We start from the raw sequence: 25,976 nt of genomic DNA on the forward strand, positions 1-25,976 counted from the left end.
GGTCGATGGTCACTCCTCCTAGCGACGCGATAACGTCCATCCCCAGCACCACGTCTGCCCCCGCAAACAATTCGCTGATTATTAGGTACGACGTACGAACACTTCTTCCGAGCACCTGTGTATCCGTTCGCACTGTCCCAACGCACTTAACCCGGGAACCGTCCACCGCAATGATTGACACATCGCCCTGCGTCGTCGCCCGACAGAGTCCCGCGCGCATCACACTTCGCGAACACCCAGTGTCTATGAGCGCCCGCACTCGCCGTCGACCGACAATTGCGTCAACGATCGGCAACGCCGCTATTCCCGCACCGAAGAGGCCGCCGACGCACCAGCCCCCCGCAGCCCGTTTCCCGGCTTCTTGCAACCTCTCGAGACGTGGCCTTCCTCTCCGCAACGCCAACACCGGATCACTTCAGCGGTCGACTGCACCTTATCTGCGTCCCCGCACACTCGGGCCATGTGCGGTCCGCCGCACCGGTAACACCGTAAGCTCGCTCGCCGCGCCTGCCCGCCGGCAACGTCGCGTCCCGGCTTGCTTCGCGACGCTACCACCGCCGCCACGTTGGCGCTCTCAACGATATCGCCGCGGAAACCCGAAGGCGGCCCCTCGCGATGAGGATCCCTAGACGTACTCCTCAGCAACGGTCTCGTCGCGTTGATCAGCTCCGCCGTCGACAGTTTCCAGTCGGGGTCGCGAACTCGGATGGCGTTCGCTACCTCGGCGGGCAACCCGAACAGAAAATGCCGCATCAGGAACGCCCCGTCCGTGATTCCGGCGTTCGCGGCCGTGCGCCGAAGCTCCTCCATGAACACTTCGGGCGGTTCCCCGTCCCACCGCATCCCCTGCAACTTCCTATATGCGTCAAGCGGTTCCAATCCGAACGCCTTGACCAGGGTAGCCTTCAGTTGCGTGGCATCCGTTCGCACACCTTCGACCGCTTGGGCGTAGACGACGCTCGCGCGTCCTTCCAGGAACAGCGGCACGATCGGCGCGATGTCCAGCACGCCGCGCAGCTTCGCGGCCATCTCCAGCTTCGTGAACCACGCGTTCACGTCCCCCTCGCCGTCAAACGGCTTCACAACGTCCACGAATCTTATCTCGCCCGCCATGACACGGCTGCCGAAATAGCTTGTAACGGGACCTCTCACTCCCGCGGTCTCCGACCAACTGAACTCCCGTCCACGTGCGCGTCGCTCCTACACCGTCTTGGCCATAACACCACATGTAATTAATAAATAACATTAAGAGCAGAGGGTCCAGAACCTCCGTAGAAGTGGAATATTATTTCAACAATCACAGGTTACAAACTGTATATGATCGCTCAAATAACTCGAAAGTAACCAAACTAAAGCATCCGAGCAAAAACAATAAAATATGTACTCGATATTCATGAGCATATATTGTAAATAAATCCCCCGCTGACACATTGGAGCTTGGTGAATTATACATTATAGTTATGTTTTAAGAAAAGTGTTTTTTAAAAAAAATCAATAAATAAAAATAAATTAGGCTTAAAATTTATAATATCACATTTTTTAAAATATCTCTTTAAGCTTCCTTAAACCAGTGACATAATTTATGGAAGCTGCATTAGGAAAATTAAAGCATATTACATAATATTTACTTTTAATTTTTCTATGGTAAAAAATAATACTTCAAAAAATAGTATTTATTTATTATTATAACGCATGTATGAAATACATTATATTAGATTTAATTATTGAAAAAAATAGATCATGCTCATTTTTTTTGCTGTTAATGCCACGGATCAGCAGGCCGAGTTGCCAAAAGCCTTCAGTCGCCGCCGAACGGTTGCGCATGTTAGTTGCTGTTTGGGCCATGGCGCTCCCTTCTTCAGTGGAGGTGCCTGAGAGCCTTTTCCAGCATGTAAGTTTGTGAAATCTTATTCAATCGCGTTTTACAGCCATTCGTCTGGTTTTTAAAGCCACTTGCCACTGTTTTGCGTTCGAACTAGTACCAAATTTCAAGTTTGAATTATCCGTCCGTTGTAAAAGCGACCATGGACATCAATCCGTAGTTATTTTCCAATAATTTAAATGTGGGTGAGCGCCTATAGGGATTATAGCGTCAACATGGAGGTCTCAGAGTAGTCAATATTTGAATTTTCGAAGCGATATTTCTGATACGGACAACGCGATAAAGCGCCTTTAGTTTTTCGCACTTTCAAGCTGTTGCGACGCACGTACTTCCTTTTGTTTTCCTTTCGTGCTTGTTTCGTTTTATCACTGTTTTATCACTAAATCTCATCTGTGCTCCCAATGATTCATTTCATGCATGTGTTCAATGTAGAAGGGGTTAAGGGGGTTGAATTACACTTATATTAAATCATTTTTTTTAAACAAATAATCAGATGACTCATAAAGAAATGACAGTTTTTGATACATTTTTGAGCTAATGAACTTTGATGATGACTCATGTATGGAATTCTCAAACGATTGCAGCATTAAAATATGTACTCATATTCAATAATAGTATTCATTGTTATACATAATATATAAATATATATAATTTCAACACTGTTACGTGATTTCTTAACGTATGGTGTTCTTTAAACTAAAATTTTTTCTTAAAAATGTCTTTTGTTTTTGTTTGACCATTAAAACTCAAGCTTAGTTATTGTTGACAATTTCTATATCAAGCAACTGGAAATTGTCAACATTTGTTTTGTGTTTGTAAATGTAAGTATAGATAACCATCCCGACCAAAAAGAGCTTTCACGCACAGAGAAAAAGAGAAAAAGCTATAAATAGTATAGTATAGGCGTCCCTCCCTTAACAATTCCCCTTCATGACCCCTTTTCGTGCTTTATTTTCAATTGTTTTTCGCTAATTTCAAAGTTTACCCATCTCCATACATAATGAGAAGAATAACTTATCCATGAACATTAACATGATGTACATTTATTTTGAGATAATGGCTAAATAATATCAAGCGTCCTTTCAAAAATATTTTAGTCTATAAATCAGACAGAAATTGTTCTTTATTAATATTATATAATCCCGTTGGAATATACTGCTCTAAATACTATAGACATTTAGTCGCCGATAGTGAGATTCCTAGTAATTTATTAAAAGAAGGATATGGAACAAAATTAAAATGAAGGAAAAAATTACTAAATTAAATTATAATTAATAAGATATATTAAATGGACCTCGAGTTCTGGTCTTTGACCGTAGATCTCCCCACTTCTTGGTGACTCTATGCAGGGGCGCCGAGAGCGGTCACGGGCTCTGGTAAAACAATGATTCCGAGCCTCATGACAAAAATGGCATTTTATATGTTTTTTAACATCATAATATAATTTCTTGAATATATAATAATAGGTACGAGTTAATACCTTATGCTACAAATAAATATAAAAATTAGCCACCGTTGCGACATATTTTCTGAAATCATATTTTATGCCAAATATTTTAATTAGGCATTAAAAATTATTAAAACATTTACTTATAATAAGTAGTGTTTTCTTTGCTGCTCAGTGTTGCCATATAGTGAATTTCCAGTCCAGGTCAAAAGCAATAAAATCGTGCCATTGCGGTGGAAACGCTCGATTATCAAGCGATTACGAGAATCGAATAAAGCACGTCTAAACCTAATTTTGATCAATATGAGAGCTCAAAAAATTATTATCGTGCCGTCGCAGTGGGAACGCTCGTTACCAAGAGTAAATTCAGTTTGAAAATACTTTGATCAGCCCTCTTATATAAAAAGTCCATAGTAATATCGGTAAGAATAGCTATCATATTTTTAAAACATAGTTTAATATCGAATTGCAGACAAACTATAGAGCAATATGGGAAATGCAATGTCTGTCTGTACTTATTCTTCTGCTTATTTTCCCCTGAGAGATAAGTTGGCTTAGTTTGTGTTTTGGACTTGACCTAATAAAAGCTTAAAACTATAATTAGTTTTACAATTTTCATTAGCTTAGATTTGGGTTTGAACAGCAAATGGACGTTTCACAGCTGTCAAATTATGTTTCAGAGACATTTTAGAGTAGCATATTAGCGCCTATCAGTCAAGTTATATTTTCGATAGTAAAAAAATATATCTACTGGTGAAAATGTATTTGGACTTAACTAGTGAAAATATAACTTTACCAAAAAATACACATTCACTGTAACATTTATACACCAGATGTAAATAAATAATGATAAGTAAGTAATTATACATATTACTAAATATAAAAAGTTGAAATCATATAATTTTACTGGTACATGCTAGATCATGGTTTCCCAAACTATGTTCCCAAACGGATCCAAAATAGGTGTTCCACGGAGCATAAATAGATATTTCACAAAAATTTAGAGTAAATTAAAAAGAATGAACATATTCTACTTCATAATGAAAGGCGAGCGACGGTTAAACTTAATTGAGGTTTATGACGTCAAGAGAAGGCGAAGATGTTAGTACCTAGAAGTTGGGTACAGCAAAATAAGCTAATTGTTCCGCCAAAATTTTCGGATTTGCGAAGTGTTCCGTCGCTGAAAAAGTTTGGGAAGCCCTGTGCTAGATAATTTATATTTTCACTGGTGTAAATGTGTTCCGATATGATTTTACTGAAGGGACATATTTTAAAATATATATTTTCGGTATAGATTCGAGACGGTTTTTTCTAGATTTTCTTTTAACATGAAACTGAATGTATTATTTATTTATTTATTTTGCTGCATTAAATCCAATTGTCAGATTACCGATAGTACAATCTATAAAAACATTAAATTTATATAATTCAGCTGGTGCTGTTGTTGATTTTTCGTTTTTCTTTGCTTTTTCCTTATGTATTCGATCTGAAAATTCAGATCGGATACCTAAATTTATTACTACTAATTTACATTCGTTGAATATTTCCTCTCGTGTCTAATATTTTTTTTAACGTTCAAAAAGCAACAAAGTCAACAATAATTTGCAAAACAAATTTTAACACAAACGGCGCCCCATCAAAAAACTTCAATCTGTCCCTTTGAATAATAATGTATATTGTGAAAATACTACCTAGAAAGTGAGTTCTTTTGAAGGCAATGTTCCGCCCCTCTTATTTCTTGTATGTATAAAAAGGGCTGAAGGAACTTATACCTGTAAACATTAGTACATACATCTCAAACAATTTCAGATTCATTATTCGAGTTCGATTTTTACTTTTTTTATGAATATATTATTGCTATGATTTTTTCTAGAGTCGGGCCCCTCAAGGAGAACGGGCTCTGGAAATTTGTCCCCTCCCCTCTTGGCAAGCGTGGCCCTATGCTCAATCTATCGCCGAGAGAAAAATCGGGCTTATTGTTGCTGCACACCCCTCAATACATATGTGACATTTACATGCACAATTATGCGTTTTCTTGTATAAACTAAAATGAAAACCAAAATATGTAAATGAAAACAGTTTCATATTTTTTCACTGTGATCCATGGAGAATTGTAAAGTCATAAACCAATTTCGAATAAAATTTTCGTAATACTTTCATTAAATGATCCGGGCTCCAAAAGAGCGCATACCTCGGTTGTGGTCCATACGTATACATTTACCACTTTGTATTTCAAAACAGAATGACTAAATTTTCAAATATTTGAAAAGCAAGACGTGTTTGTTTAAGGACTTGAGTGTCGTGTTAAAAGAATTGGCACATTCTATGATTCACCGTTCGTGTTTCACGTGAAGGATCTTTCCCTAAATAGTCGTACCATTTAAATAAAGTCGTTTTTAAGATTTTTATATGAACAATTGGAAATAGTCAATATTTTTATATTCCAGAGAGTTGTAGGTTATAACTTTGTGATAGCTGTGTTGTCAGCCTTTTAGCGTCATCATTCTGAGTGACATATTGATTATGCTTGAAAGACAGATCTTTTGATGTTATATTGCCACTGTAAAGGGATCTATGTAATTTTTGTCTTGTGTTTGTAAATGTAAATAAAAAGATTCAGCTATAAAAGATATATAAAATCTCAAAGGAAAAGTGCTTTCACGCACGGAGAAAAATATTAATAAAGCTCAAAACAGTAGTTGCCATTATGGTTCATAAACAAGACATATCTTAATGTCTAATGAGAAATTTGTTATCAATAGACTGAAATTTCAATATAAAACACGAGTCCCCATATAGTTTAAAATACTTACCCTTGTCGCATATTATTGTCGTAAGATGTGGATGTTTCTTTTTAAACAACTTTTAAAAATTATTACTTTGGTGTTACAGTAGTCTTCTTTGAAGATGATATGTATAGCTAGTTTCATTTAAATTTGACTCAATTAATTAATTACATAACATTTATAGATGAGTAGATAATTGATCTGTAAAATATTTTTCAGGTCGAGCAAAGTCTGAGTAACGGAGTCAGCTGTAACATGCTAATCGAAATAGCGTACAGCAACGATCCCAACATATACTGGATTGGAAAAGTTACAATGGTTTGCGGACACCTGCTGCGCATTTGTTACTTAGGCTCCAGCACAGACTTCTGGATCGACGTTACCAAAACTACAGTCCACAGCTTGGGCTGGTGCGCCCAATCGGGCGAGTTGCTTCATCCTCCGAAAGAGATAGAGAAGTTGACTCAAGACTTGATAAAAACGCTGCAAGAGATGATACAGAAACACACAACAGTGCCGGAAGATATATTGATGTGCAATGCACTGCCAGAGAGTGACAGGATTAAACCGGACATGAAGATGGAAGTACAGAGTGCCACCGATCCGTATAAATTTTGGATTGCGTCGGTAAGTTTTTGTTAGGATTGGATACAATTTCATAAAGCCGAGAACTTAAAAACAATAGGTAATTCGTTTATCTATATATAATCATTGTTGGAATGTTAACATTTTACAATAATAGGATTTAGTGAGAGTTTTAAAAAAGTTAATCTATTCAAAGTGCATTAAAATATCAAAAGCAGAACCAAAAATATGGATTTATTTTGGTTAATATAAATATATTCTATTGGTAATTAATTATTTTAAAACAAAGAATTATATTTTTTCTAGAGTTTTCTTTTTAAATTGCTAACTTATTTGCAAATAATATACTTGAAAACATTGCAGTTTTTACAGACTGCTTATTATTTTGAGAATGACATTACATTGTTAACAAGGCTAATAGGCATCTTATATGTAGTCAATAAAAAGCTTATTTGTAATCCTCAAAAAGTTTAGTGCAAATGATGGATAATTTTTTTACGTTAAATGGAGCTGCATTCAGGTTTGCTAGGTCTTATTTTAAACAATTGTTATAGCTATAATGTATAGGAATCTGTAAGGTGTGAATGAAGTTTTTTTAAATAATCGTTATTTATTTTTCTTCAGGTGATTGAAAATTATGGAGGTCGACTATTATTGAGGTATGCCGGTTCAGAAGATCCTGCAAATGATTTTTGGTTGTTTTATACTAACAATCGCATACATGAAATCGGATATACATATAGCATGGGCCAACCCTATGAAATGGTATATCCGAATAAAGAAAAGAGTTCAAGCGATTTGCTGAATGAGATTAATTTGATTCTTACAAAAAAAGACAATGCTCCTCATTATCCTAAATCTGTAATTCCGGTGAGTATTTAATTGATAATGTAATAAATTACTTGCTAATATTAAATTATTGTTATTTTACAGTACGAGTCCATTCTAATCAACCATAATCTTGAAGTCGGTATGAAATTAGAAGCCGTCAATCCCGCTAATATGTTTGACGTTTGTCCTGCGACGGTCATTAAACTTTATAATAATACTAAGTTCTTAGTCACGATCGATCATATTAATGGGTATGACGAAGATAACAACTCATGGTTGTGCGATTCTTCGCATCCGTACATATTTCAAGTCGGATGGGCGAAGGCCAACAATGTAAAGATGTGCAAACCTTCGAGTTGGACGATTAAAGACGACTTCAGCTGGGATAAATATTTGCCATACCAAAGCATTAATCTTAATAAAGAGACGAGTTTTGTGCAGTTGCCTTCCGCTGATGATTTAGGCTTTAAAATCGGCATGAAGTTAGAAGCGATCGATCCGATGGATCCGTCTAAAATTTGCTCTGGATATATTCGAAGGGTTGCTCAACACTTGTTGTTAGTCAATCTCGAGGTGACCAATACCGTACATTGGTTCAGTTCCAACAGCCCGAACATTTTCCCCGTTGGTTGGTGTGCAAGCAATGACTATAAATTAACAGAACCATATGTTAAAATTGAATCGCCTATTGAAATTGAGCAATGTAAGAAGCAAGTCAATCATTTTACAATGCTTAGCGAAGATTCACCGCGCGTCAGCATCTATTTCAACTATAGATGCTATTCCGGACCGTTTATAAGCAAAAACAAACTTTCTCAGCTTCCTAAGATGGTCGGGCCAGGGCTTGTTGGACTGGTGATGCGCGAAGTTTTGAATAAGATTATATCGGTCGCGTACAAGCCTGGCCGATTATTGGACGATTTGAAATATGAAGGAAAGCCTCAGCCTGGTTTGAAGCTTGAATTGTTTAAGGCAAAGTAAGTCGTCTAGGGTACAGTATTCAAAAATCATAATTTAATTCTGTTCCTGTTTTTTCCAGATTACAAAAGGTGAAGGATGCCCTAATCAGAGTCGTTGAAAATTATGATGAAGTTGCTGACTTTTGCAAGGAGATATGCTCAAAGTTGCAAGCATGTCCGCATCTTTTTGGTCCAACGCAAGTTGTGGATCAGTGCCCTGAACAATGTTCCATGGTTAACAAAGCGAAATTCCGTATGTGATTTATTAGGCTTTATTTATTTATTTTTTTATAATGATTTTTTAATATTACTTTTATTTAGTTGTGATTTTATTTAAATATACTATTATAGTGTAATATTTTAGAAAATTATAGTTATATGCGATTTTTCGTAGTGTGTAAAATTTCGAGAGTAGTTATTAAGAAAAGATTTTTCGAATAACTGAAGTTTAGGTTTTATAGGTCTTGAAACTAAGGCACTTCTTTGTAGAATTGAACATAATTCCACCATTTTATATGCTACTTCTATTAAAGGTTAAAGAGCAGATAATCTTTCTTATCAATCTTAACCTTATAGAGTGATATGTTTTAATTAAAATGCATTAGCTCATGTTTTGGTTTAATTTATAAATTATTACATCACTAGTTATAATTTCACATAAAGAGTACTCCAAATTTACACAAGATAGCTTTTAACTTCTGTTTACTTATATGTAGAGCTCTAGACTCAGAACTTGTCCGATTGCGTGTGTGTGAGTCACAGGGTGTTTGATGAATGTCTTACATTTTGTTATTCATTTATTTTCTAATATTATTTTTTTGTAGCATTTATTTTTAAATATTAAATGAAACAGATTTTCAATGGACTGTTTTTTTGTTGCAATTATGTTCAAAGCATTTTTTATACCTGGATAGGGATGGTTTATTGACATGTGGCTGGCGGAAGGGATTTTTTTTGTCTTACTTGTCGCATTGTGATAGTTTTACTAAGCTAATATCAATGGTTCTTCCATAGATCTTTAGAATTTGTAAACTTGGTATGTATATGGGGAATTTAGAATTTAAAATTTTATTAAATTATATTAAATACTTTAGAAATTATGACGATTTTAAAATGTATTAAATACGTGAATGACAACCTTGAGTTGCATTTCGGCAGACATTACTCCATTCGTTGGCAGTTATGATATTTATTTTTTCTTCCACTAGTTTTTTTACTGAATCTATTGTCATTTTATCAATAATTACCGATTTGCTAGTATCGTCCATCTTTTTAAAATATGTATATACGTTTAAAGCCATTTCTTTAGTTTGTCCCGATAATGCTCTTCCTTGCCCTAATTTGCTGTATTCCGACATCTCAATACTTGATAAACACCGTGTACTCAACAGACGACAGCTTTGCTCTGTGCCAATTGCCTATTGACTCACACCCATTCTACCTAACACCAACAGGCGCGTATGGTGAGATACATTCCCTTTCGCTCGCTCGCGTGTTAAGTGACGAGAGTGTGTGAGCGATAAGGGGATACGGTCCGAATGCCTTATCTCTCACTCACTCTAGTCACTTAACACGCGAGCGAGCGATAGGGAAAGTATTTCGCCGCTACCGCTTGATCCTAAACCATCCCTATGTTATCGCCGTCCACTAAAAAGTCTTTACGTCAAAAATTATTTTACAGGGTCCAATCAGTGCAGATTAGTATACATATTTACTCACACTATTGCAATAGGACAAGTTCCATGTCTAGAGCTATACAGTCCGTCCAACATGTAAACGTTCATCGACACAGTATTGGTGAGAAATATAATAGGGTGACCATGTGAAATTACATGTTCAATTAATTTTTCTTTTTTTTTAATTTAATTTGTTGAGGAAAATGTAAAATATCACTTTCTTACTTATTTTATTTATTTATATACATATTTAACTCAAAAACATGATAGCAGTTTTGGAATACCTCTCCAGGTTGAATATCTGTTTAATATAATATTTAAAAAAATACCAATAGAATATTACAGTAATTATTTTATTGAAAACAAAATTACACAACATGACAATAATTAATAATAAAAATATAACACATTATAATTTTCAATTCAATTTCCATCATATGGTCACCCTACCTTTAAAACAGCCCTGATTTAGTATTGGTAACATTCTCCTATCGGTGTAAACAAATTCGTGAAAAACTGTATATGTATGCATGCATGCGTACACGCATCCTTATTTCCAACACAACGATGATGAGCATTAACATCTTGGATGGACTATATATACATATATATTTTTATTTCTCTTCAATATCAGATGCAACTTGAAAAATTAAAACCTTTACTTAAATAGAGGGCGAGTAAAAAGAAAACCTTAAATATTTTTTATATAGTAAATTATCACCTGAAAAAGTACAAAATGAGATAATTTTTGTGTCAGTGTTTAACACTAGATTTACTGCACCCGTCAAATGGACGTGTTTCTGATTTGATATGTATCAGTATTTTTTCTGTTTTTTTTTTACAGCTTTTTATATTTAAACAATGCAAATATATTAACACTTTTCATTTTCGATAACATCTTATTTTTGAAAATCTGGTTGCTATAAACCTATTTTTAATGACACCCGTCAAATTTATGGGCTTATACCCGTAAACCTAGTGTTAATACAATTCTTGAAAGGCCTGCTACATTACTTCGTCAGACTTTAAAAGTGAGGCTATTAAATTCACAGTTAGTTGATGATTTTTCTTCACAATGCCTTCAATTAATTTACGTACTGCTGTAAAACTCAAACCATTTTGGAACTTTTGAAGCGGCAGACATGTATCACCATACTAAACTTTTATATATCGACGAATTTAAATGAATTTACATTTTAAGTACTCAAAAATCATCAATAATAATCAAATGATTTACTTTGGTGCATATTGCATTCCTGATTCGTACTGCTACACTTCAAACTATCTAATACTAACTGTATGTGCCAATTTACAGAACAACATAACATTGTTTTGAATTTAAATCATACTTTTTAAGGTTGTTTAAATTTTAATATGACTCGCCCTCCTATGTGTATAAAAATATTATTTAATTAGCACTGAAAAGTCATATTATGTAATTATTGTCATGTTGAATCATATTATGTAAGTATAAGTCAAAATCATAATATTTAGATAATTTTGTACTAATCTATTAACCAAAATATGGTATCTTTTAATTACATATCACAAGTCATACGGAGTCATAGTGTTTTGTCTTAGTTTAGTTATCATTTAAAGGCATTAAATATATTAGTTACATCACTAATTTTGTGATTTAAACTGATGTTTTAAAAACTTTTGGGTATTTCTTTTAAGCTTTTTAGGTTCTCATTTCTGTTTTTTCCTTGTATCTTATTTATTTATTTAATTTTTTTAATATGATTTAATTTCTTTTGTTTATGATTTATTACAAAAGTTTATTTTATAATGCATCCTCAGTGTTGAATTTTAATATTAAATAATTTAGTTTACCGTAATGTGATTTGTTGTTTTGTAGAAAATGCATTATCAAAGAAACGTAATAAATTAAAACGAAGAAATGCTAAAGCGAATGTAACCAAATGTTTGAATGCAGGCAAAAAGAAGAAAAAGCGTATGCACTTCATGACGATTCGAGCACAGGAACGTCGCGCAGCAATGGAGACTCCTGATAAAGAAGGTAACGAATCCGGAAATGAGAGCGAGCCGAGTCTACCTTCAACTCCGCTGCATTCAGAAAGTGGAACACGTCCCAATTCGCCCGATAGCAATTCTGATCCTGTCAAGAAGCGAACTAGGAAACGCGTGACTCGCTCAAACATACCGCCGCTAGAAATGAAGACCAGGGGAGCGAAGCTGCCTAATTTTGCATTGCAAATGAAAGAAAACCACTGGGATAAGAAGGACGTTGAAACTATATACAACAAAAGTTATGTCGTACCTCGGAAACAATATTCCGACGATAGTGAATCGGATATCAACAGCGGAAGTTGTAACTCACTAGATACCAAAAATAACGGAGACTTGGATAAGATATTTGACGTTTCTGATAGTGAAGAGCCCGAATTAAAGAAGTTGAGGGTTACTCCTTTGCATGAAGCCCTTCCGATGGAGAATAAGACTTTCAGCTTCAGTGACACATCTACTTCGAATCAGTCATTTAATCGCAGTAGCTCACCATTACCGGCTGATCCCTCAAAATGGAGCCAAAACGAACTGTATAACTATCTCATAAAGTACGAAAACTTTGAAGACGTTGCTCAGAAGCTCTATGATGAAGAAATCGATGGAGCTGCCTTTTTAATGCTAAATATTCAAACAATCAATGAATATTTAAAAATTAAACAAGAACCAGCTCTTCGCCTTTGCAAGTGCTTGAGTCAGCTGAAATGGGCTTATTTTTCGCAAAGATCTGAAATTGACAGTAAATTGTGACTCTAAAATTAACGGGTGTTATATTTTTGCCGGTTTCATGAAATGAAACTTACTTGCTTTGCATTTACCATTAAATATGAATTTTTGTGATATCGTATATAATTATAAAATATGCGTTTATATTTCCATATGAAGTATTTCATAAACCAAAGTTATTATTAATTTTTATTTATTATTAAATTTGGGATGATTTACTAATATGTTATTTCATTTTATGGTTGTTTATTGGTTTGCGTTGTCTACGTCTAAAGGTAATCGAAATTTTTGCCATAAACCTGTGATAGTTTTTAAGAATTAGGTTTACACGGTATTAATTAAATTGATAAATATCTAATGTATACCATTGATAGTTTAATATTGTAAGACTGATGTTTCATGAATTTAATACTTTCTTTCTTGGACGCGATTGAAGTCTAATTCTAATTTAAATCAATGTTATAACACATCTCATACATACTCCCAAGAGTGTTTGTATGTTGAAGATTTTATATGTTTGACGATCAATGTGAAGGATTAATCCTGTCAATATCATTGCACATTTCATCAAATATCAACCATAAAGATATTTAACTGTTTACTATTCATTGTGACAGAATGTGGATATGTCGGTCATACGTATAACCGTAATATTGCAATACTTTTTATTATGTATGTTTATAATGTGATGTTCTTGTTTTTTTTGTTCAGTTCCTTTTTAATGAATTTTTTATTACTTGATGAATTTTGCTCATGTTCAATTATTATTGATCATTCCTTTTGTTACTTATTAATTAACTATGTTTGATTGTCGAAATAGTTTTTGACAAATTAATTATGAATTTTGCACATTAATGTATGTAGTTATTTGTGTTGATGCTTATTAAATGTATTTATTCATATATATTTATATATAATTAAATACATATGTTATTCTAATAAAAGTATGTTTAAGATATTCATTGTTATATTTTTTTAACATTACAATATTAAATTCCAAAAAAATTATACATATAATATTCTTAAAATTATTCAACAGGTGGGGACATTTCCCCCCCCCTTAAATTGGCCAGAAAAATTCATGGAATTTAATTAAATACATGGCATTTAAGTAAATATTTTTTTAAATATGTCATTTTAATGAAATATTATCGGAATATATATTTTTACCAGTGAAAATATAATTTATTTAGCAAGTGCTAGTAAAATTATATGATTTTAAATCATTTAAATACTTATAATTATTTATTTACATGTGATGTAAAAATGTTACAGTGAATGTGTATTTTTCAGTAAAGTTATGTTTTTACTAGTGAAGTCCAAATACATTTTCGCCAGCAGATATATATTTTTACTAGCGAAAACATAATTTAACTGCTAATATGTTACTTTTCGCATATTACACTATGATTTATTTGCACTTGGAAATTACCCTATGTTTTAAAAATATGGTAACTATCCTTCTGATATAAGAATTTTGATCAAAGTATATTCAAACAGAATTTTAGTGAAGTCAGAGCGCAAAAACAACTATCACTTCTCAGCAGTCAAAAATTCACGTCAAAAGCAATAAAATCGGCAACGAGCGTTCCCACTGCGACGGCGTCGGCATGAATTTATTGCTTTTGAATTCTGAGAAGGGATAATTGTTTTTTGCGCTCTCCTATTGGGAAACTTCGGTTTAGATGTGCTTCATTCGATTCGTAATATTGTTATAAAAACCGATCGTTTCCACTGAAATGGCACGATTTTATTGCTTTTGACATGGACTAAACGGGGACCCCTTTGAATTTAACCAGAAAAATGCATGACATTTAATGAAATACTGTGAATTATAATGAAATAGAAATATTAATAAAAACGAACACTGAATGGACAACTTTTGCTTCCCCCTTCTCCCAGAAAAAAAGGACGTCCCTGACATTCGGCGTGAACAGTAATTCGTTTTAACATTTAATTATGAAATAATGAAGAAAACAGTTTTGATAAGGTAGAGAATATATAAAAACAAAGATCATGTTACACCACATCAGCGAAAGTTGCACAATGGCTACACTTAGTTCCAGCTCATGGGTAAGTAACCATATGGACATTCTTAGAAACACTTATGTAAATAACAGTTTTCACCAATGCTCACCTACAAACATGAAGTTTATTCATATTATTTAAGATGCACAAATTTAATAATCAAGTAACTCTAGGTCCTTAACTTAAAAATAGTTATACGTAATCTTGAGTTTATTAATTATTTAAAATAATTAATTGATGTATTTTAAAGAAAAAATATATTCCCTTTATTTATACTATCTATTATTTTATCTTTTTTATTTCTTCTTGTACATGATTTTTAAAATATGTACATTAATGTATTTTTAATTGTGTATTAAACTAAAAATTGTTACTTTTGAAATAAATTTAAAGGTTCTAAAAAAAATTGTAAGTACTAATTGAATTTTTTCTACAATTTTTTATAAAATTGTAGAAAAATATATTTAATTATTGAATTATTATTTTCACATTCTAGGGAAAGAGCCATAAAGTAAATATAGTTGCAAGCTATAAATTGTAGGGAAGTAAAATGATTTGTTACAGTCAGTGTTGCCAGATATTCTAATAAGAGCATCCATTGCATATTACCTGTACCTCAACTGTTTATATAATGGTGTCACTAAATACTAAAATTCTTAGTCTAAGTTATAAAAAAATAAAATAAAGAAAATTGAGATTTATTGATTGAAATTTAATATCAAATAATATTAATTTGTGACAGTTAGAGCTAAGTATGTTATCAAAAAATCGGAAACAAAAAACATATGTATAAAGAACGTCTCTAGAACCAAGAATAAATTGAGTAGAATTAGTGCTTTTAAACGTGAGTTTTTTTGTGGAATAAGAGTAAGAATCAGAGATTAATTAAATCTAAGAGGGAGATGAAGTCATAACTATTTATCGAGTACCAATATTATATTGCAATTGAAATGCTCATTGCCACGCCTGGCTTGTGAAATAACAAAGTAGACTTTGTCAATAGAGACGCGTGAAAGCCAATGAAAGACAATAAGCCATTATGGCCGATTACCTTTAATGATAACCTTTGTTAAGAATAGAATAATAACTAAACGATCGCACAAAATACTAGTTGGCTGCCAGAGGCATACCAAAGACAGTAGACTTCTTCCATGCCGATGATATGTTAAAATAAAATATAATATTAAAATAAATAATTTTTAAACATAAAAAATATAAGTAAAGTTATCATACCCTCCGTTACTTTATCAAGATGTACCTAATATAATTATTTATAATATAAAACTGGTTTTCATCTAATTTAATATATTAATATTCTGACAGATGTCACCATGTGCCACGTGCTACGTGCTACCTTGAGATATATTATTTTGTTCAAAGATATTCTACATAATTTTCTTGGAAAAATGGTTGTACATTATAATAAAATTAATAAATTTAATTGCCACGAGCGTTAATTAATCGCCGAGAAATCTTTTGTGCTGTTATCCTTCATCTCGGCTGGAATTTAAATGACCAAATGATAAAAAGGAGATATACAATACCTGTAATTTTTCTTTTCCTTCAGGAATCGTCTCAAAGGGTTGTTTACTTAGCGTATATTAAACACTCGTGCCCCGTTCAAGTTCAAGGTTCTTTTGATCCCCTCGGTTTAATTAGCTGGCGGGTCAACGAATTCCGTGTACTGGGAAATATGTTTGTTTGTACGAAAATCTTTATGAGGTAAGGCTTGACTTTTTACGAACATGTTTACCATTTACATATTTTTATGTTTAATAATTTTTGCTTGCTTTTCAGTACAAAAATTGTGAAACAGAAGATAAATCTAATTATTATATCATCATATAATTAAAATTTATATTTTTTTTAATGCAACATATCGTAATATAAAATACAAATCTTATTATTAAAGTAAAATAATAATATAAGGGATCAATAATATAATATGTTGACAAGTTAAAGAATATACGCACACAAAAAAGCGTTAGACTAATATATTTTTTAAAGACATATTATCGTCCAAAGCTATTTAAATAACTTATTTTGGAGATGAAGCTGCACAAAAAATAAATTACTTTTATTTAAAATTTGTTTGTTCGGAAATTTAACAGCACCTTCCATAAACTAGAATACCGTTTCTCATAGTCAGTTGTAAAACAGACAAAAATATATTTATTTATAACGTGTGGTATACGGTTTACATACACGACGGTGTATATTACGCGGTACAGAACCGGACTATATACACTCGACTCCACTACACATCGACGCTCGGACTATTAATTCGCTCCAAAAACTTCTTCGATATATGGACCTTTTCACTACGTACTTATGCCTCGCCTCCTGTTTGAGCCATCACCTACAGGTCAGGACTTCTAGAAGGAGTTATCCACTTAATTTTTTTAAATGTTACAGTGTTTAAACGTTATCGTATACATCTGAAAGTATTTATAAAATGTATTAAGTTTATTTCATAAAAAAGTCTTGCTGTAAACCCAAGATTATTTAGCATTTTATGCCAAGAGATGCATAGATATAATCTTTTTCTTTATGACAAAAACAAATCTTTCTTTCCACTTAAGTAATGAAAAATGTATTTTATTTCATATTCGACGATTTTTTAAATAAAGTAAGTGAATTGCTTTTTTCTTTATTTCAATTCCGAATGATGATCAAGTTTCCCCACAAAAGCTTTCTTTATGGTAAAACTCATTGATTCACAAACATTTTTTTTATAAAACGTTAATTTCAATAATATAATTAATTTTATAAACAATACATGTTAGTGCATACATACATTTTATAAACAATACATACAAGATAGTGTATTTCCTGTATTGCCTGAAAATTACAACGTAAAAAATTAGAAAAAAATGTCAATTGTTCAGAATGTCTTTCATAAAATGTAGCATTCTTTAAAACTATTGAAACAAAAAAATAATGGGAAATGAATTAAGTATAATTTTTGACTGCCAAATGATATGGAATTGTTTATAAATCATATTGGAAAGGTCCATAACATTTAAATAAGGTATAATTTTTACTTTTAATGATATTGGTGCTTCTCAATTGTGGAATGAATATTATTATCCTGATACAGTGGCGTAGCTAGGGTATGTGCCACCCAGGGCGATCCCCCGCCTCAGCATTTCATAAAATAATAAATTGGTTATTATTAAGCTTTTGTTATTCGTGGATTATATATGCTTTAGTGCATTCAGGGTTTAGAACCATACTAGACGATCCCATCGCGAATATGCCGCCCCCAAGCAAGTGCCGCCCGGGGCGGCCCGCCCCCTCCGCCCCCCCATAGGTACGCCACTGTCCTGATATCATAAAGCGTTGGGAAGCGTACGTCTGGCAGCTGAGGCCTTGAGATGGTAATTTATTAAAGGATGAAGGCATTTTAGAATTTTTGTCAAATGAACTAAAAAGTTTGAAGAGTGAGATTAATTCCAAATTATTAATTATTATATATATTATGACCTGTTTCAAAAAATTATCTGTAAATATTATATATCATCTAGATTTTGACAATTATTGTGTCGGTGTAGGGACGATTGATCAGAGCATTTCTTTTCAAGGAGCCATGAAGGAATCGATTAATAAGTTTCTTGAGGAACCTTGAGAAAAAACTTCTAATTCGAAAACACTAAAGGCCGAATTTTCCATGTACGAGTCAGCAAACGAAAAACAAAAAATTTGGATTTTGAAAAGTATTCTACCCACTTCGTTACCCAGCGAAAGAGTATTTTCTATTTCAAGAAATTTTGTAATGAAATTTAGAACATCCCTCAGTGATCGATCAGTGGATGTTTCGTATTTTATGAGTCACAGAATATTTCTTGAAGAGGAAAACAAATAAAATTGAAAAAATACGAATTTTAGTTAATTAATTTATATTTATTTATTGGTTTTCAATAAATTTCACATTTGTAGTATAATTTTTATATTAAATATATTGAATTAAAAAAGTCTTGTATTATTCGATATTTTATTTTAATTTTTCGATTTTTTAAAAACCGGGTGCTATGAAATATTGAGATTTGAAAACCGGTTTCTGTATAAGCCCTAACACTCACAACATTTTTTTGAGTTTTTAATATATTTGAATTGAATGCTTACAACATTGAATCCCTGGTTCTCAAGATTATTTTGTTATTGTTTTCTTAAATCCTGACATTCAAGGATTCAGAAATGGGCAATGTAGAAATCGCTGTAATTGAAAATTTGCTTCGAAATTGCAATTCCTGCTCTTCGTTCGTGATTCCGTGTCGCCTCTTTTATTTGTCTATTGTTTCACTCTCGACGATCGCTTTTATTATCGCTATTGTGTCCACAGTGTTTATTCTTCGCCGCCTTGGACATAATTTAATCGTGCCGAATCCCCTTTCCGGCGGTCCCCGACGGTGGTAGAGGCCCCCGCGGCTTTTATCCCCCTTGACCCGCCCGCGGAGCCTCCATAACCTTATAAACTCGCAAGTTATAAATTCGACCGTGTCGCCGAACCGTAAATTTGTTCGATCGGGATTCGAAAGCTCACGCGTTCTACGATCGGGCCTTAATTAAGGGGGTATTAATTTCAGTTTTACGGTGACCCGTTTAATTATGCGCGGCCGTAAAATGAGAAGCGTTTCGTTTATGCGCGCAATTAAATCAGTATCGGATTACTACACGAGTTGTATCTGAAAAGCAGGACGAAATTTGTGAAATAGCTTAAATGTAAAGGATACCGTTTTGTGATTTATCGATCGAGGTTTTTCAAATTCAGCTTTTGATCATGGGAAGTATTTAAAGCGTTCCAAAAAAAATATTGGACATGAAAAAAATACTTCTCATTTGATGAGCATTTTTTACGCGATTTCTCATTATAAATTTTACGTGATTTATCCAAATAAAACCTCCAAAATTCATCCGATAAAAAGCCCGATATGGATCCTACAATTCCGATTAGCTATCCCTCCATTAGTTTATTACCGTCACTTATTGAAATATTTAGAAACAAATTCTTATGTGTAAAAAAATTCTGGGGAATAAAATAATTAACGAATTATTTTAATATTCCGCAAAAATCACTCGACAACACATGGTATGACAGTTTGAATCTTAAACTATACAAATACAAAACACTCGACTATCTTGTATTCTTAAAATGCTCATACCTTAGAAGTAGAAGCTATGTTGTCTCACTATAACCATAATGAACAATTGATACCGTGTGAAATTACAGCTCAAGTTCCTGAAGGAAGTTTGCTCGGGCCATTTCTCTTTGTCTTGTATGTCGATGAACGCCACAGCTTCCACTTTGAACTAACACAATCATCTCTTCGCTCTAAGAGCATCTTTGCTGAACGAAATCTTTCAATCTTGGACTTACGCCTCGCTTCCTGTACGAACAATCACCTCCAGCACACGCACTCAAGGACAAGCACTGACGCCTTCCAGCAGAAGATATTCATAAGGTCACTTTGTACAGTTTGCTGTACAAACGTCCTACACAAATAATCAACCAACACAACCGTAAAATGGAAATCTAAATCAAGAAACGTAGAATGGAAATCTAGCGTTTAATTTCTGGTTTATACAGGTGATAAATCAGACAGCTGTCAAAATCACGCTAGTTCAAAGTATCAAATGTTAGTTTGCAATAACACATTTACGAAATGGATCGCTTAACCACCGCTTAATGCGTTAAAATTGTTCAATTGTACTACAGAAATAACAATTTTGTACGAAATGTGTATCGGAATTTATGGTTAATTTCAATATCCTACTGAGCAAACAATTCGTAATGTAGTATATAAAAATAAAGACAACAGAAGCGTTGAAGATAGGGTAAGGTATGTGCATTATCGTGGCGCTTGTTAAGCCGATAATATTGCTGCTGTAAATGAAAGTGTGCCCGAAGACCTGGAATTGTCGATTCGTCGGTGTTCGCAGCTTTTAGGATTTTTTTATGGCTCCCTTTGGCGCTTTTTGCATCTACACCCGTAGTAGAGAGCATGTACAAACAAAAAAATTAGGTAGATTGGGTGTTAGAGCAGCAGGAAATTTATGCTGATTTTTCAAAGATTATAGTTTTCTCTGATGAGGCACATTTCCACCTATCTGGGTATATTAATAATCAAAATTGACGCATATGGGACGAGGAGAACCCTCATGTAATTTACGAGAGAGCAATACATGCTGTTTGGTGCGCATTGTGGTCAGGCGGCGTCATCGGACCTTACTAAATATAAAGCTCGTGTCTACGTCGACAAATCCGAAACGTTGAGAGCACCTAAAAACAAAGATCCGCAAATTTATAGCTGAGATACCGCCCGAAATGTACGAAAAAGTCTTCAAAAATTACATCAAAATGGTCCAGTGGTAGCCATTTAATTGATATTATTTTTTATATTTAATGAAATACGTCAAATGTTTAAATAATATAAAAATCATAAGATATCAGTATTTTTTTTTAAATTCGGAAATTGAAGTTATATCACCTTTTACATGGATTTCAAGCTTAAATTTAATTAACACGTTTTGGAACTCTGCTCTAAAGGGTTTGCTACCACCGCGGCCCTTTGACCGATATTTGTTAAAGATTGCGCTGACCGCAAAAAATATAATCTTTATGTAGAAACAATAATAGCCTTCAAATACCAACAATCAAAGAACATTTGGATATTCTAAAAAAAAAATCCGCGTATCGGAGACTAAAAACAAGACGGTATTCAATATATTATACATACGTTTAAATCATGTATTTAGAGAGATTGAACATATTATAGACGCACATATATTAAGCTTTATATACATAATATATGAAAATATAGATACTAATTTATAACAAACGTAGCTAGGTAACAATAATATTGGTGATAAATAAAGATTTGTTTTGCTTATTTATTTTTGTTTCAGTTTCAAATTTCAATCAACGTAAATTAAAAATTCCTGACAATTCGATCTTCGGTAAAAGTTTATTACATCTGGTGTTTACCGTTTTATTTATGAGAATATCGTAATTAAGTGGTGCCCAAATTCTACAAATAAGTAGTAGTAATTAAAAAAAAATATTTTTGATATGTATGTATATTATTAAAAAATCATAAGTATGTATATTATTAAAAAAAATCTAAATTTAATTTGATTGATTTCCGTGAAAATTCGAGGCGATAAATTGAAAATTACGGCCTTGTAAAGCAATCCATCGGATGCTGTATTCAAATATTCATAATTCTTTGAAATATTGTCATATGCGTTAGCTTGAAAAACACTGAGAAATTAGGTAGAAATTAACAATGGTAATTTCAACATATTAAAAAACTTTTTGCACAGAAATTTTAATGAATAATATATCACAATAATTTATTAGGTTAGTTTTAGTTTAAGTAGTCTGTGGTGTATTAATTTAATATATACTCACATACAACTTTTAGAATATATTTGTCTGACTTTAGAATATTATAATATAAATGTGTTAGTTTGATCTACGGTTCTGCATATATAATATGTATTTAAGAGTTAAATTTAATAATGTCAGTGATAATGCTACTAAAGATAGTAAATAACTGAAAAATATTATCAAAATCTTTATATGTAAATAACGAATTTAACTCTATTGTAAAATAAATTAATTTTTTTAAGAAATGAAAAATGCAGAGAAATCAGAAACACTAGTCACGGAATCAATCCAATTCGCATCTTGCACATGCAATAGAATTCTTGGAAAAAAGATACTGTAACCTACCTACCCTTGTCAACATATGTTCGCATTAGAGCGTGCATAAATTGTCTTTCCTTGGTTTGATATCATTAATAATTTAATGCGATCAATAATGTAGGCGCTTATGTCAATTACTGAAATTGGCCGTAATTCATATCGTATTATGGTTGCGTCGACATTAGGTCAATTAGGCATATTCATTTTGTCACGAATAAAATAAAAAATAAAAATAATTCAAGAAAACAACCTTCACAATTTAGCGTTCGAGCGGCAAAACTACGCCTGCGAGAAACCCACCTCGGCTGTAATAAACTTTAATGTGTTTTCTTGACTGGTATCCCCTTTTACTCACACCAGCCGTAGGTGCGGCGTCTACCCTGGCTTTTATCTGTACACGCGTATACCTACTTTAATTCCCGTTAATTCCAAATGAGATTGCACTAAAATCGACCAGTATAATACACATTATTCATAATCAATTATAAGTATGTAATATAAACTAAAACGAAGAGAATATACAGTAACAAGGTATATAAAAAAATATGAAAGCATATTGAGTTCAAGAAGGTTAGAAGCACTCGGAATGTGAATAGATATATGAGAATCTCTCAGGTGGATAAAATCTCGACACATAAAGAAATATACAGACACACTGAATATATGGTAAAATAGGGATAATACAACCTAAAAGAATATCAAGTGTTGCAATTCATGGTCTAAGAATCTATCAAGTAAGGTATTATTTTAACATTGTTTGAGTGTGTTATAAAATATATATTTTATGAATAAGCATATTATACATTTATTAAGCAATATATTTACTTATCATATATAGATGTTTATAATCCTGCAGAATCTTTCAATTTTTATATCACATGTATTATGCAATGTTTGGCAACAGCCTTGGCCACTTTAGTATGGTACCGCGATTATAATTCAGACTTTACGAGGGTTGTTCAACTTGCTTATGTACACATGTCTCTTTTGCGTCCTAAAAAATATATTTGACGCATATCCTGAAAATCACACTTGAATAATATAAACTTATTAACATAGTAATAACACTGACCTAAATAATTTCTCCTTGCACTGTTGAAATAACTGACTCAAGTAAATTGTCAGATTTTGAAAAAAATTATGTAAAATTTCACCCTTAAATGTTAAATCTATGATTTCAATTTGTCGCTTAAAACTTCGTTTTCTGATGTACGAAAGTCACCACTATCTACAAAAAGGATGATTAATCGTGTATTGAAAACTCTTGTCGCCGTTCTTTCGGTACAAGCTAAGTTGTTTGATTATTCACAGATATATCCACAGTGTGTCGGCAAGCGCTAGTAGAGCAACAACACGGGTTTCGTCGGTGTCGTTCCACGTCTATTAACCTCTTGTGCCTTACGAAGGCGGTGACAAAAAACCACCAGGCCGATGTAGTCTATACGGAGCTGAAAAAGCATTCTAAAATTTTATTTACCTAATTTACTTTGGTTTTTCGGACGTTCATGCTAAGATTTTTTGAGTTATTTAAGTCGCTACCGTCAGCATGTGAGCTATAGCAATCATCGCTCCAATGAGTATTTCGCTCATCTGGAGTACCCCAGCGATCCAATCAAGGTCCATTGCTCTTTTTGCTCTTTATTAACGACACATACAGCAATGAATACCACGAAATATTTATTATATGCTGATGATCTGAAAATGTTTCAGAGTACTCGCACAAATTTAGATTCACTCTCTATACAGAGAGACCTGGAGTCGCTGTAGAGGGGATCGATCAACAATCGAGTACCTTTAAGTGTCATGTAGTCACATTTTTCAAATCCCCTTGCTCGGTAGGCATTTTTACAGCCTAGGTGAAGGTTTTTTTTTAAGCAGAAATACTTTTGAATATTACTTTAAAGTGAAATTCGGACAGGGATAGAGATTTCCTACATACATCTTTGATGCCTCCTGAACATTCTTTAAGTCTCGTTAACCACTGTCTTGATTTAACCTATTTTATTTACATTGAAGGAGCACTCATAAGATCAACTGTGTCACCAATTTTGAAAATTTTTTTACGGAAGATTTTGAAAACAGAGCATTAAAAATTCTGTATTTAAACCAAAAATTTGGCTCCTCAAAATTTAACTCTTCATAACTTAATTCAAAAGCAGCCTCTTTATTTCATAGAGCATAAATTTAAGGAAATTAAAAATATCAAAGAAGCACTACAATTAAATAGCTTTATTAATATTAGCAATAGAAAGATAAAAATATACCAAAAAGTGTATGTAGATAAAAGGTATTTCACATTTACCATATGTTTGAAGGATTTCAGAAAATATAGGGCGAGTATTTTCCAAAGAAGGACAATTTTTAAATCTAAAAATAAAATAGGAACAAATCTACCGAATACAAAAGACAAAACTAATAACAAATCAAAAGGAGTAATCTGTAGGGATCACACAAAGGCCCTCGTTTGTGAGGATCTTATTCTTGAATCTCGCGTTAAAGTTTTTGACCAAAATAAGGATAAACTAGACAATAGTGCAATCACATAAAGACCCTCGTTATGACTCTCGTTACCACTAGAACTAAAAGGTTCCCACTTAAATACCACGTAAGGATTCTCCGGTGCATTGAATGAATATTTATTTGTTACAAAACGGTCATGAGAAACAATATATCACCGGAAGATAAATAATACCGTAAGACCACAATATTTCCGTTACACAATTCAATTTTGGATATGTCACTTTCTAAAGGCGTATACTAAATTCGTTGTTCTTAGAAGCGAGTGAAACGATTGGCTGAATGATCACTGAATGATTGTGATTGGTCAGCAAGCTTTGCAGGCTGGTCACCAGGGAGGACCTGACAGACACTCGAAGATACTAGCAGACGCCCGCCCGCCCGTGGACAATATTTTTTTTTTTTTTATTTAATTTATTAACGTAATTCCGCATGAGTATAAGATTACTCATTCTACGGTTACATTTTATTACAGTTTTATAAAAATAAAAACTTATACATTAGAAAGTATTTAAGCTCTTATCAAAATAATAAGTACAACAAATTATAAGAATGTACATACACATATACATACATCCATACATATGCATATTTACATATAAATATACAAACATAAACATATACACACATTTTTTTTTTTTTTTTATTTTTTTATTTTTTTTTTTTTTTTTAAAGTTCGATGAATTTTTTTAAAAAGTAATTTTTAATTTCTTTAAAGTTATTTCTGATTGATATAGGTAAATCATTATATGTTTTAAAAGCTATATATTTTAAAGAATTTGTTCCAAACTTTACTGAAAATGGTT

The 25,976-nt window shown here is 33.0% G+C and overlaps 2 protein-coding genes across 2 annotated transcripts in view; both read left to right on the forward strand.

The window, feature by feature from the left end:
* LOC148226276 (focadhesin) overlaps window positions 1-25,976 on the forward strand; it is a 600,544-nt gene that overhangs the window by 47,302 nt on the left and 527,266 nt on the right. The window lies entirely within an intron of this gene.
* LOC148226284 (scm-like with four MBT domains protein 1) lies at window positions 1,783-13,875 on the forward strand. The gene is made up of 6 exons (XM_088204349.1): window positions 1,783-1,891; window positions 6,335-6,742; window positions 7,325-7,570; window positions 7,634-8,508; window positions 8,571-8,743; window positions 12,103-13,875. The coding sequence occupies exons 1-6, from the start codon at window positions 1,823-1,825 to the stop codon at window positions 12,939-12,941; spliced, it is 2,610 nt and encodes an 869-aa protein (XP_088060475.1). The 5' UTR covers window positions 1,783-1,822; the 3' UTR covers window positions 12,942-13,875.

Source organism: Plectrocnemia conspersa, unplaced genomic scaffold, assembly GCF_051122295.1.
Source record: "Plectrocnemia conspersa isolate PC_06_02 unplaced genomic scaffold, ASM5112229v1 ptg000014l, whole genome shotgun sequence".
Lineage (NCBI taxonomy): Eukaryota > Metazoa > Arthropoda > Insecta > Trichoptera > Polycentropodidae > Plectrocnemia > Plectrocnemia conspersa.

Excerpts from the sequence above, each read along its gene's own strand:
- LOC148226284 (XM_088204349.1), top strand. The coding sequence starts at position 1,823 with ATGTTAGTTGCTGTTTGGGCCATGGCGCTCCCTTCTTCAGTGGAGGTG. Across the intron at positions 1,892-6,334 it reads CTGAGAGCCTTTTCCAGCAT|GTCGAGCAAAGTCTGAGTAA; the intron begins GTAAGTTTGTGA and ends AATATTTTTCAG. Across the intron at positions 7,571-7,633 it reads ATCCTAAATCTGTAATTCCG|TACGAGTCCATTCTAATCAA; the intron begins GTGAGTATTTAA and ends GTTATTTTACAG.